The sequence below is a fragment of the Saimiri boliviensis genome, chromosome 21 (genome assembly GCF_048565385.1).
Source record: "Saimiri boliviensis isolate mSaiBol1 chromosome 21, mSaiBol1.pri, whole genome shotgun sequence".
Taxonomy (NCBI): Eukaryota; Metazoa; Chordata; class Mammalia; order Primates; family Cebidae; genus Saimiri; species Saimiri boliviensis.
Genome location: NC_133469.1, coordinates 31,899,578 through 31,911,904, shown reverse-complemented (window position 1 = coordinate 31,911,904; position 12,327 = coordinate 31,899,578). Strand labels below are relative to the sequence as shown.

General features: G+C 50.1%; 2 protein-coding genes across 5 annotated transcripts in view; one reads left to right on the top strand and one right to left on the bottom strand.

Annotated features, from left to right (window-relative positions):
* NF2 (NF2, moesin-ezrin-radixin like (MERLIN) tumor suppressor) overlaps positions 1–1,187 on the bottom strand; it is a 101,185-nt gene extending 99,998 nt beyond the window's left edge. For 2 of the 4 annotated variants that reach the window (XM_074390891.1, XM_074390890.1), the window contains exon 1: positions 610–1,184. In XM_074390891.1, the coding sequence (XP_074246992.1) occupies positions 610–723 (114 nt within the window). In that variant the 5' untranslated portion in view covers positions 724–1,184. Of the gene's footprint in view, positions 1–609 lie in introns of all 4 variants that reach the window. The other 2 variants (XM_074390892.1, XM_039462454.2) reach the window with 2 other exon arrangements.
* LOC120361042 (uncharacterized) lies at positions 819–12,276 on the top strand. Its single transcript, XM_074390930.1, has 7 exons — positions 819–1,209; positions 1,421–1,541; positions 3,120–3,206; positions 3,996–4,102; positions 5,162–5,228; positions 6,686–6,790; positions 10,592–12,276. Exons 1-6 carry the CDS (start codon positions 819–821, stop codon positions 6,780–6,782), a joined length of 870 nt encoding a protein of 289 aa, XP_074247031.1. The 3' UTR covers positions 6,783–6,790; positions 10,592–12,276.
* Positions 12,277–12,327: the final 51 nt, after the last annotated feature.

Sequence of the window (12,327 nt, the reverse complement as noted above, 5' to 3'; positions counted from 1 at the left end):
TTACTTGAGAAGCAGTACTGTACTGGCAGTGAGCTTGGTTCAAAACCCCACCTTGCCATTTACTGGATAAATGTGTTGATCTGAGGATTGATTAAATGTGCAAATGTCTGGCACTTTGAAAATACTGAACAACTGATAGCTGTTATCATCATGTTGGAAACTATGTAGAAAGTAAGTATATTATCTTGTTCCTCAAAGGGTTTTTTTTTTCCAGAACATGTAAGCTTTGGAAAAGGGAAACGGAGTATAGGCTTTCCAATAAACAAGAGGCAACTTTTAATACCTGGGAACATAACAATATTACATAATAAAGTAATAAATTTTCAAGCGTTTAAGCGTAAGCCTAACTTAAACCTCACATTGAATTTGCTATCACAGAAGCATCCAGCTTCTTCCAATAACAATGAATGAAAATAGCCTTCAGGAAATGCTAAAACCCAAAAGCCCTATGAAAAAAAGCAGCAATCATCTTTAACACGAGGTTTGGGGCCTAGTTGGCCCCTTCCGGTTCTGCCCGTCTCCACCTACACCCGTAAGATGATATAAACAGAACCTCTCGAGCTTCCACCTCGACTGTCACCGCGGCAGTCGGGACTGCCGGCCGGTTACCTCGCAATTGAACTCCATCTCGGCGTCCATGGTGACGATCCGCACGGTGAACGTCTTGGGTTGCTTCCTCTTGAGAGAGCTGAAGCTCATGCGGGAAGCGATGGCCCCGGCCATGGCGCGGGGCTCAAGCCCGGGACCCTCGCGCCCCAAGGCCTGTACTCTGAGCCTTTTAGCCCCCCTGGAGTTGCTGCACAGGCCTCAGGGCCACCATGGTGGCCGGCTGGCCGGCCCGGGAACGGTCTGGGCTGCGTGGGACCCCAGCGGCCAGCATGGGCCGCGAGGACCCTGCCCAGGCGGAAAGGGGAGTTGGGGGGCGGGCCCTGACGGCGGCAGGGAGGGCAAGGGAGCCGAGATGGTCCGTGCAGGCGCGACCTGGCACTCCGGGATTGGGGCCAAAGATGCCGGGAACGCCTCGGGACTGGAACCCTAGACCGCAGCGGCCCAGACTCCGCGCGCCTCTCAGTGGCCGACTGGGGTTGCGGGGCCGCGCGGCACTCGGGCGCGTAAGCGCGCGCGTGGCTGTCACCGTCGTCACTCCGCGCGCCCGCGGGAAGCGCACCCTCCCCACCGCCCGGGGCCTGCTCCCGGCCCCGCCCTCACGTATCCCAGACCACTACGCGCAGCGCAACCAAACTGGACGCTGCGATTGGCTGAGAAGGCCAAGGTAGGCAGGATTTTCCCGCACCGTCCCGCCTCCTTTGAGGTGACTCCACCAATGGAAAGTTTCAGTCTAACTGCCAAAAGCAGGCCTGGGCTAGGCGTTGAGTGGCTACAGTGGCAGTCACTCGGAACGCTTTTGTGCCTACTCTAGCAAGACTGGTTGAGGCAGCGGACCTCCGCGCGCCTTTCCTGAGAAACTACGTAGAGGCTGGATCCGGGGCCCGGGAGTTGGGTCCTTCCTTAGCCAAGGGAAGGACTCTCTTTCAATTCAAGTAGGCTTCGATTGTGGCGCCCCAGGGGATCCCGTTTCGGACACCCGTATTCTGGTTTGGCAGTTAATCAACATTATACCGATCTCTACGCTTCTCAGTCTTTCAAGACAGTTGTGGAGGCCTGTTAGGTTGCTGGCACTTTTCCGCCAGATCCCTCAGCTTCCCTTTAGAATGACGATGATGATGATTTTGAGACGGAGTTTCGCTCTTGTCGTCCAGGCTGGAGTGCAGTGGCGCGATATTGGCTCATCGCAACCTTCTCCCACGTTCGAGTGATTCTCCTGCCTCAGCCTCCCAAGTAGCTGGGATTAGATGGCATGCACCACCATGCCCGGGTAATTTTGTATTTTTAGTAGAGACAGCGTTTTTCCATGTTGGTCAGGCTGGTCTCGAACTCTGGACCTCAGGTGATCTGCCCGCCTCGGCTTCCCAGAGTGCTGGGATTACAGGCGTGAGTCACTATGCCCGGCCTGGAATTAATATTATTAATGGTTGTACCTACCTCGTGAGGTTGCTGAATTTCAGCACATTGAATAAACATAAGGCTTTGGAACGGAGCCTGGCATCCTATGAAATTGCAATATTTGGGTGGAAAATGAAAGCATTCTTCATTTTATACTCTTATGATGCCCATTTTTGAACCACATTCATGTATTATTTATTTAGTGTCATCAAGGGTTATAACGGGAGAATTACACCTTTCTGTATGTAGATAACTAACAAATTCTATTTTAAAATAGCTCTTAGTAGTCCAATAGAGACAATTTACTGTGTTTTTTTGTTGTTGTTGTTTTGAGACAGAGTTTCACCCTTGTTGCCCTGGCCGGAGTGCAATGGTTCGGTCTCAACTCACTGCAACCTCGGCCTCCTGGGTTCAAGTGATTCTCCTGCCTCAGGCTCCCAAGTAGCTGGAATTACAGGCACCTGCCACCGCACTCAGCTAATTTTTGTATTTTTGGTAGAGACAAGGTTTCACCACGTTGGTCAGGCTGGTCTTGAACTCCTGACCTCAGGCGATCTGCATGCCATGGCCTCCCAAAGTGCTAGGGTTACAGGCGTGAGCCACTGTGCCTGGTCTACTGTATTTTAACTGAACATTAAGCACTTCATAAATGTTAGCTGGCGTTAGCGTCACCCCTGCCCACCCAACTCCACAGGTGAAGATACTGAGAGATGTGATAGAGCCACTCGCTGGCTATAACAGAGAGAGTGAAAGGCAATGTTAGGACTCAAACTGAGGTCTGTCCCAGCCAAAGCCTGCTAGTTAGCACTGTGCTGCCCTGCTTCCAAATTCTGCCTACTACAGCCTCAGGAAATATGAATTACAGTTCTAGAGCACTCAGCAGACATTGTTACTGTAACGGTATATTAATGGTATAAATCTACCTTTTCTGCACAGACCCCTGCAGTGCCAGGAAGCACTGGCCAGGTTTGCTGGCACACCCAATGAGGCTGCTGTGAGAACTTTATGTTCTGCCTTCTGCTAGCAAATTCTTCCCACCAAAACTGATTGTTTAGGGCAGAATGGGCTTGGCATGGGAATCTCTTCATTACTGCTGCTTCAGTTCTTCCCTGCAGGTGGGAGAGCTGTGTTGGGTTTTTCTGGGATCCCCACAAGGACAACAAATCAGGCCATAAACCCAGGGCCAAGGCTGCTAACAGAAAGTAAGTGACACTGGGAATGCAATGAGGAGTAGCAAACGGAGGTGGATCAGATAGCAGGGACTAAAAAGTGACACTCATGTTCGGTAATAGCTCATTTTTATGGACTTACCAGGTGCTAGGCACTTGGCTAATTTGGCCCCAAATGCCAAATTTAATGTTCCTGGGAGGACGTCCCGCTAGGTATTCGGGTTTGACTCTCAGAAGGGAGGTCAGGAAGGGCCAAGAATAAAAACAGATATGATAGAATATTATGCTGGTATTAAAAGTGCCATTCACAGGCTGGGCACAGTGGCTTACACCTGTAATCACAGTGCTTTTGGAGACCAAGGCATGTAGAGTCTCACTCTGTCACCCAGGCTGGAGTGCAGTGGCTCAATCTGGGCTCACCGCAACCTCCACCTCCCAGGTTCAAGCACTTCTCCTGCCTCAGCCTTCTGAGTAGCCGGTATTACAGGCATGTACCACCACACCCGGGTAATTTTTGTGTTTTTAGTAGAGACAGGGTTTCACCATGTTGTCCAGGCTGGTCTCGAACTCCTGACCTCAGGTGATCTGCCCACTTCAGCCTCCCAAAGTGCTGGGATCACAGGAGTGAGCACCACGCCTGGCCAACCTCCCTAATTCGAATGTCATATTTTACAAGAAGGATGCCTACTGTAAATTCCACATGATTGAAAACTTTGTGTTCCAAGAATATGAGTAGGAGATGAAATGCATTCACAAAGCTCATAAATCTGCACAACCATCTGACCACATTTTTGCTTTTGATCCTGCTTTGTATTTTTGCAGCATTATCTGTACCTGCAGGCAGTCTTCTAAATTGACAGCACCATCTGTCATGGAGGTGTTTCGGTCTTCTTCACGGTGTCTCATCATGTCCAGTATCCACTCCAAAGGTATTGTTTTGAGGACGTGCTTTTCAGCACTAGCCTCTGTCTTTCAGGAATGCTTGAATAATGTTGTTATAGCCTTTTAAAGTGGTTTATAATAACAGTGCCTGGCCAAATAGCAGCACAAAAAGCAATTGCTAGTGTCCCAAGCACGTTAACAACCGTGTGGTTTGCTCAGTAATGACAGGATGTGGGCATTTGCTTTCTTGCTAAAGTGGCGCCACCTTGTGGCAGTAACATAAACAGTTTATAAACCACTCCAGCTTTGAAATTTTTCCATACTTAAAGAGTTAATTTTTCCCCCTAGCATTTGTATCATTTATAGTCTATATGCAGAGTGGCACTTTGTTAAATTTTTTTTGAGAGGGAGTCTCCCTCTGTTGCCCAGGCTGGAGTGCAGTGGCATGATCTCGGCTCACTGCAACCTCCACCACCCAGGTTCAAGTGATTCTCCTGCCCCAGCCTCCTGAGTAGCTGGGATAACAGGTGTGAGCCATCACATCTGGCTAATTCTTGTATTTTTAGCAGAGACGGGTTTCACCTGTTGGCCAGGCTGGTCTCAAACTCCTGACCTCATGATCTGCCCACCTCAGCCTCCCAAAGATTATAGGCATTAGCCACTGTGCCTGGCTTGTTAATGTTTTTATGTGGCACTGTGTCAAAGGCATATCATTCATATCTGCATATGGTGCATAGTCCAGAAAGGCTGGGACTTGGCTTTGTGGCTTTTGCCCCAAGTGAGACATAAAAGCTTCCTTGCTGGGCGCGGTAGCTCACTCCTGTGATCTCAGCACTTTGAGAGGCCGAAGCAGGCAGATCACCTAAGGACAGGAGTTCAAGGCCAGCCTGGCTAGCATGGTGAAACCCCCTTTCTACTAAAATCACAGAAAATTAGCCAGGCGTGGTGGCATGCGCAGGAGAATTGCTTGAACACAGGAGGTGGAGGTTGCAGTGAGCTGATATTGCACCATTACACTCCAGGTTGGGCAACAAGAGCAAAACTTTGTCTCAAGAGAAAAAAAAAAAGCCTTATTTTCCCTTTCCCTCCTTTTTGGGGTCCCATAGGAGCTGAAGAATACAGTTCTCAGAGAGCAGTTGGGTCTGAGCATAAAAGCCCATCAATAAGGAGCAGGTGAGACTGCCACAGCTGGGTAATTTGTCTCTTTGCTCGTCTGTAGCCCATTTGGTGATGATCTATTTGTCCCTGGGAATGGATGATGGCAGGTTTGTCGATATTTTACACTTATGAACCTGCCTGTTCCTCTCCGCCCGGCTCTGCCCATCTGTCTTTGTCTCTGGCTTCTCTCATTTCATTTTGCAGATTGGACAACAAACCTTGGCAAAGAGTTATAAAGGTAGATTCAGTGAGGGCAGCTTTGGGAAGGGAGGAGGGCAGGAGAGGAGGGGTCAGCTCCTTGCAGGAGGGGCGGGTAGGAGACATGTTCAGGAGAAAGAGATGTCACAGACATAGTGGTGGGCAGAAAGGAACTTCAGAGAGAGAGAGATCCTAGGACAGAGGACAGTGGGAGGCCTTCTTGTAGAAGACAGCTAGAAGAACTGAGTCCAACCCTAATAAAATTGGGCCTAGTAAAAAGCTAATTGTGCTATCCAGCCTCCAGGATGGCTCATGTGACTCTCGCATGTTGATTTTTTTTTTTTTTTTTTTTTTTTTTTGAGACGGAGTTTTGCTCTTGTTACCCAGGCTGGAGTGCAATGGAGCGATCTCGGCTCACCGCAACCTCCGCCCCCTGGGTTCAGGCAATTCTCCTGTCTCAGCCTCCTGAGTAGCTGGGATTACAGGCACGAGCCACCATGCCCAGCTAATTTTTTTGTATTTTTAGTAGAGACGGGGTTTCACCACGTTGACCAGGATGGTCTTGATCTCTTGACCTCGTGATCCACCCGCCTCGGCCTCCCAAAGTGCTGGGATTACAGGCTTGAGCCACCGCGCCCGGCCTTTTTTTTTTTTTTTTTTGAGACGGAATTTCACTCTTGTTACCCAGGCTGGAGTGCAATGGTGCGGTCTCGGCTCACCGCAACCTCCGCCTCCTGGGTTCAGGTGATTCTCCTGCCTCAGCCTCCTGAGTAGCTGGGATTACAGGCACGCGCCACCATGCCCAGCTAATGTTTTGTATTTTTAGTAGAGATGAGGTTTCACCATGTTGACCAGGATGGTCTCGATCTCTTGACCTTGTGATCCACCTGCCTCGGCCTCCCAAAGTTTTGGGATTACAGGCGTGAGCCACCGCGCCCGGCACATGTTGATATTTATACCCATTGGTTAGACATGCAGCCCTGCTCACGTGTTGATATTTACATTCTGAGCATGGATGGCACATGCCTGCAGTCCTAGCTACTTAGGAGGCTGAGTCAGAAGGACTGCTTGAGCCCAGGAGTTGAAGACTTCAGTGAGCTATGATTGTGCCACTGCACTCCAGCCTGGGCAACAGAACAAGACCCTGACTCCTGCTGAGGAGGGCTGCATGTCCAACCAATGGGATGTACAAAATTGACAGTATGACTTCCAAGGCCAGATCACTAAAGTTCTTGAAGGTTTCACCTTAGTCTTTCTGGGATCACTCACTCTAGGGGCAGCCAGAAGTCATATGGTGAGGACACTCAAGCAGCCCTCTGGAGAAGCCTGTGTGGCAGGGAACTGAGGTCTCCTGCCAGCCACCAGCACTGATTTGCCAGGTATGTGAACAGCTAACCTTAGAAGGGGATTCTCTAGCCTTGGTCAGATGACCATAATCCAAGCCAGTATCTTGATTACAGCCTTATGAGACCCCCTGAGCCAGAACCACCCCAGCTAACCACCCACTCCAGAATTCCTGACCCTCAGCAACTATGTGAGATCATAAATGGTGATTGTTTCAAGCTGCTAAGATTTGGGGTAATTTATTCCACACTAATTGGAATTTGTCTAAATCCTATTTGTGGAATTTTTTTTCAAGATGGAGTCTTGCTCTGCCACCTAGGCTGGAGTGCAATGGTGGGATCTCGGCTCACTGAAACCTCTGCCTTCCAGGTTCAAGCAATTTTCCTGCCTCAGCCTCCCAAGTAGCTGGGATTACAGATATCCACCACCATGCCTGGCTAATTTTTGTATTTTTAGTAGAGTTGGTGTTTCACCATGTTGGGCAGGATGGTCTCAAACTCCTGACCTCAGGTGATCTGCCCGCCTTGGCCTCCCAAAGTGCTGGAATTACAGGCATGAGCCACCACATCAGGCCAATTTTTTTTTTTTTTTTTTTTGAGACAAGGTCTCACTCTGTCGCCCATGCTGGAGTACAGTGGCACGATCATGGCTCACTGAAGCCTTGCCTTCTTGGGCTTAGGCAGTCCTCTGTCCTCAGCCTCCCGAGTAGCTGGGACTATTATTTTAAATATTTTAAGGCCGGGCGCGGTGGCTCAAGCCTGTAATCCCAGCACTTTGGGAGTCCGAGGCGGGTGGATCACAAGGTCGAGAGATCGAGACCAACCTGGTCAACAGGGTGAAACCCCGTCTCTACTAAAAATACCAAAAATTAGCTGGGCATGGTGGCGCGTGCCTGTAATCCCAGCTACTCAGGAGGCTGAGGCAGGAGAATTGCCTGAACCCAGGAGGCGGAGGTTGCGGTGAGCCGAGATGGCGCCATTGCACTCCAGCCTGGGTAACAAGAGCAAAACTCCGTCTCAAAAAAAAAAAAAAAAAAAAAAAAAATTTTTGTAGAGATGGGGTCTCTCTTATGTTACCGAGGCTGGTCTTGAATTCAAGTGATCCTCCTGCCTCAGCTTCCCAAAGTGCTGGGATTATGGGTGTGAGCTACTGTGCCCAGCCACTTTTTTTTTTTTTTTTTTTGAGACGGAGTTTCGCTCTTGTTACCCAGGCTGGAGTGCAATGGCGCGATCTTGGCTCACCGCAACCTCCGCCTCCTGGGTTCAGGCAATTCTCCTGCCTCAGCCTCCTGAGTAGCTGGGATTCCAGGCACGTGCCACCATGCCCAGCTAATGTTTTGTATTTTTAGTAGAGACGGGGTTTCACCATGTTGACCAGGATGGTCTCGATCTCTCGACCTCGTGATCCACCCGCCTCGGCCTCTGAAAGTGCTGGGATTACAGGCTTGAGCCAGCGTGCCCGGCGCCCAGCCACTTTTTATTGGTGGATTTTTTTTTTTTTTTTTTTTTGAGACGGTCTGGCTCTGTCACCCAAGCTGGAGTGCAGTAGCGCAATGTTGGCTTACTGCAACCTCTGCCTCCTGGGCTGTAGGCATCCTCCCACCTCAGCCTTCTGAATAGCTGGGACTATAGGCACACACTACCATGCTCAGTTCATTTTCTAATTTTTCGTAGAGATGGGCGTCTGACTATGTAGCCCAGGTTGGTCTTGAAATCCTGGCCTCAAGTAAATCCTCCTACTTGGGCCTCCCAGTGTGCTAGGATTACAGGTGTGAGCCACCGAGCTTGGACCCCATCCTTGTTTGTTTCCTTCCCTTCCTTCCCTCCCATCCCTTCCTTCCCTCCCTCCCTTTCCTTTCCTTGCTCTGTTACCCAGGCTGCAGTGCAGTGAGGTGATCTCGGCTCACTGCAACTCTGCCTCCCAGGTTCAAGCAATTCTCCTGCCTTAGCCTCCAGAGTGGCTGGGACCACAGGCACCTGCCACCACGCCTGGCTAATTTTTGTATTTTTTGTAGACATGAGTTTCACCATATTGGCCAGGCTCATCCTCAACTCCTGACCTCAGGTGACCCACCCACCTCAGCCTCCCAAAGTGCTGAGATTATGGGCATGAGCTACCGCGCCCAGCCCCCTGTTCCCTTTCAAGCAGAGTAAATAGATTTAGTTAAGCAAGGAAAAGATTATGGGACAGAGTGAGTACACGTCCTGGGGAGAGAACATGTACCACTGGGGTCACCCATTGGGATGACCAAACCTTCTGGTTTCTCCAGGACTGAGGGGTTTTCTAGGAGGGAGGACTTTCTGTGCCAAAACTGAGAAAGTCCAGGATAAACTGGGATATGTGGTCACCCTAGCTGGGGTGGGAATAGCGGCCTTGAGCTTGCCCTTCTAGTCAGCTGCTGCACTGCAGTTCAAATGGGATGGGGAGGGAGGCCCGTCTCCCATCTCTCCCAGTCAGGGGTGGAAGCCTGCTCCCAGCACCACCTTTTTTCACCCTCCTGCCCTGTTTGGATGGAGAGAGATGGAAACCTCTTCCTGGAAATGCTAAGACCCACAGGAGAAGACTGTAGGCCAGTTCTCTCCCATTCTCCTCACCTCAGAGAGGGTGAGGCAGCCAGGAACGCTGAGGATTTGGTGACAGCCTCTCACCCTAAACCAGCAAGGCCGGCTCCTCCCTGTCCATGGGTCTGGTTTCCTGCAGCCTGACTGCCAACTGCCCTCTACCACATGGCCAAGGTGCTGCTACTCAGCCTCTGTTGACACAACTCAATGACATGTCATCAGAGCAGCCCATTCCATGGTTAGAAAATTATTCCAGCTGGGCATGGTGGCTCAGGCCTATAATCTCAGCACTTTGGGAGGCTGAGGCTAGTGGATCATTTGAGGTCAGGAGTTCAAATCCAGCCTGGCCAATATGGCGAAACCCCATCTCTACTAAAAATACAAAAATTAGCTGGGCGTGGTAACACAAGCCTGTAATCCCAGCTACTCAGGAGGCTGAGGTAGGAGAATCCCTTGAGCTAGGAGGTGGAGGTTGCGGTGAGCTGAGATCACGCCAGTGCATTCCAGCCTGGGTGGCAGAGTAAGACTGTATCTCAAAGAAAAAAAAATTATTCCTTGTACTGAACGAGAGGCTGCCACCACCCAATCTCCACCCTTTCATTATATTCAACTGTGCTTTCTTCCAGGAAGAGCCCTCACTGCCCCCACCTTTTTTTTTTCTTTTCTTTTCTTTTTTTTTTTTAGACAGAGTCTTGCTGTCGCCCAGGCTGGAGTGCAATGGTGCAATCTCCACTCACTGCAACCTCTGCCTCCTGGGTTCATACAGTTCTCATACCTCAGCCTTTCAAGTAGCTGGGCCCACAGATGGGTACCACCATGCCTGGCTCATTTTTTGTATTCTTAGTTGAGATGGAGTTTTGCCATGTTGGCCACACTGGTCTCAAACTCTTGGCCTCAAGTGATCTGCCTGTCTCACCCTCCCAAAGTGCTGGGATGACAGGTATGAGCCACTGCGCCCCGCCTCTGGCAGCCCCTTCACATATGTGCACACATTGCTTCCTCGGAGGTTTCCCTGGTCCTTCCGTCTCTCCTGGCAGACTCCTGCTCATCTTTTGAAGCTCAGGTCCAAAGTCAGGCTGGCGGAAGTGGTCACTTCCACCACTCCCCAGTTAGTCTGTCACACTGGGTTCCTAAGGAAAGAGCTGCTCCCACCGTGTGACATCATTTGCTGGGCCTCCATCAACCCACCTGGGTTTTTCCTGAATGGCTCTGGCTGGAGACTCTGCTAAGATCATGCTGACTTTGATTTTTTTTTTTTTTTTTTTTTTGAGACAGAGTCTCTCTCTCTCACCCAGGTTGGAGTGCAGTGGCACGATCTCGGCTGACTGCAACCTCTGCCTCAAGCGATTCTTCTGCCTCAGTCTCCAGAGTAGATAAAATTACAGCTGAGCACCACCACACCCGGCTAATTTTTATATTTTTATTTTGTATTTTATTTTTATATTTTCTTTTTCTTTTTTTTTTTGAGACTGAGTTTTGCTCTTGTTACCCAGGCTGGAGTGCAATGGCACGATCTCGGCTCACCGCCACCTCCGCCTCCTGGGTTCAGGCAATTCTCCTGCCTCAGCCTCCTGAGTAGCTGGGATTACAGGCACGCGCCACCATGCCCAGCTAATTTTTTGTATTTTTAGTAGAGACGGGGTTTCACCATGTTGACCAGGATGGTCTCGATCTCTCGACCTCGTGATCCACCCGCCTCGGCCTCCCAAAGTGCTGAGATTACAGGCTTGAGCCACCGCGCCTGGCATTTTCTTTTTCTTGAGAGAGTTTTGCTCTTATTGCCCAGGCTGGAGTGCAATGAGGTGATCTTGGCTTCCTGCAACCTCCACCTCCTGGGTTCTAGAGATTCTCCTGCCTCAGCCTTCCAAGTAACAGGGATTACAGGTGCCCGCCACCACGCCCAACTACTTTTTTGAATGTTTAGTAGACACAGTTTCACAGATTGGCCAGGCTGGTCTTGAACTCCTGACCTCAAATGATCCATCCGCCCTGGCCTCCCAAAGTGCTGGGATTGCAGGCATGAGCCACTGCCCACGGCTGCAAATTTACAGTTTAACTTTGAAACAAAGATAACAACCCTCTCCCAAAATAAACCCCCTTCTTGCCTGGGGACCAGACTGCCTTTCTAAGACTAACAAATTAGCCACAAGATTAGAAATTGTGGTTTAGGAGTCATGCAGGTAGAGGCCATGGATTCTAAACTTCCCCAATTGCTCCTAGGGATAACATTACTACTGTAAAACCTAAGACTGATGCTCAAGATATTTTTCCGATCCTGTACTCAACGGATCTGCTGGTGACACACAGATTAATAAACAGGCTCATCTGGTCTTTGGCCCCCACCCCGAGATCCACGCAGCACAAGAGAACAGCTTCAACCCCTATGATTGCATCTCCAACCTGCCCAATCAGTACTCTCCACTCTCTGGCCCCCTACCCAGCAAATTATCCTTAATAAAACCTGGTCTCTGAATTTTCAGGGAGACAGATTTGAGTAATAATACAACTCTGGTCTCCCATTCAGCCGGCTCGGCATGAATTAAACTCTCTATTGCAATTCCCGTCTCGATAAATACACTCTATCTGGGCAATGGGCAAAATGAAGCCATGGGGTTGTTATACTGACCCTCTGCTGCACATCCCCGACAGTCCTGTTAAGTAACAACCCTTGGTATGGCCGGGCGCTGTGGCTCACGCCTGTAATCCCAGCTCTTAGGGAGGCAGAGGAGGGAGGATAGTTTTAGCCCAGGAGTTCGAGACTTGAGCCTGGACAACATAGTGAGACCCCATTCTCCACAAAAAGAAAAACAGACCAAAAAAAAAAGTACCCTTGGTATTACTGTTCCACGCTTCCAGTTTACCGAGGTGGATCCTGAGGCCCAGAGTTGGCAAAGGGCTTGCCAAGGTCGCAGAGCGCGCAGAGATTAGAACCCACACTTCCAGCACCTGCGGAGTTGGAGACGCCCACGGGCCACGCCCACCTGACCGGTTGAGTCAAGGGGGGCGGGCGA

Excerpts from the sequence above, each read along its gene's own strand:
- LOC120361042 (XM_074390930.1), top strand. The coding sequence starts at position 819 with ATGGTGGCCGGCTGGCCGGCCCGGGAACGGTCTGGGCTGCGTGGGACC. Across the intron at positions 3,207-3,995 it reads GCCAAGGCTGCTAACAGAAA|CATTATCTGTACCTGCAGGC; the intron begins GTAAGTGACACT and ends GTATTTTTGCAG. Across the intron at positions 5,229-6,685 it reads AGCCCATCAATAAGGAGCAG|GGGCAGCCAGAAGTCATATG; the intron begins GTGAGACTGCCA and ends CACTCACTCTAG.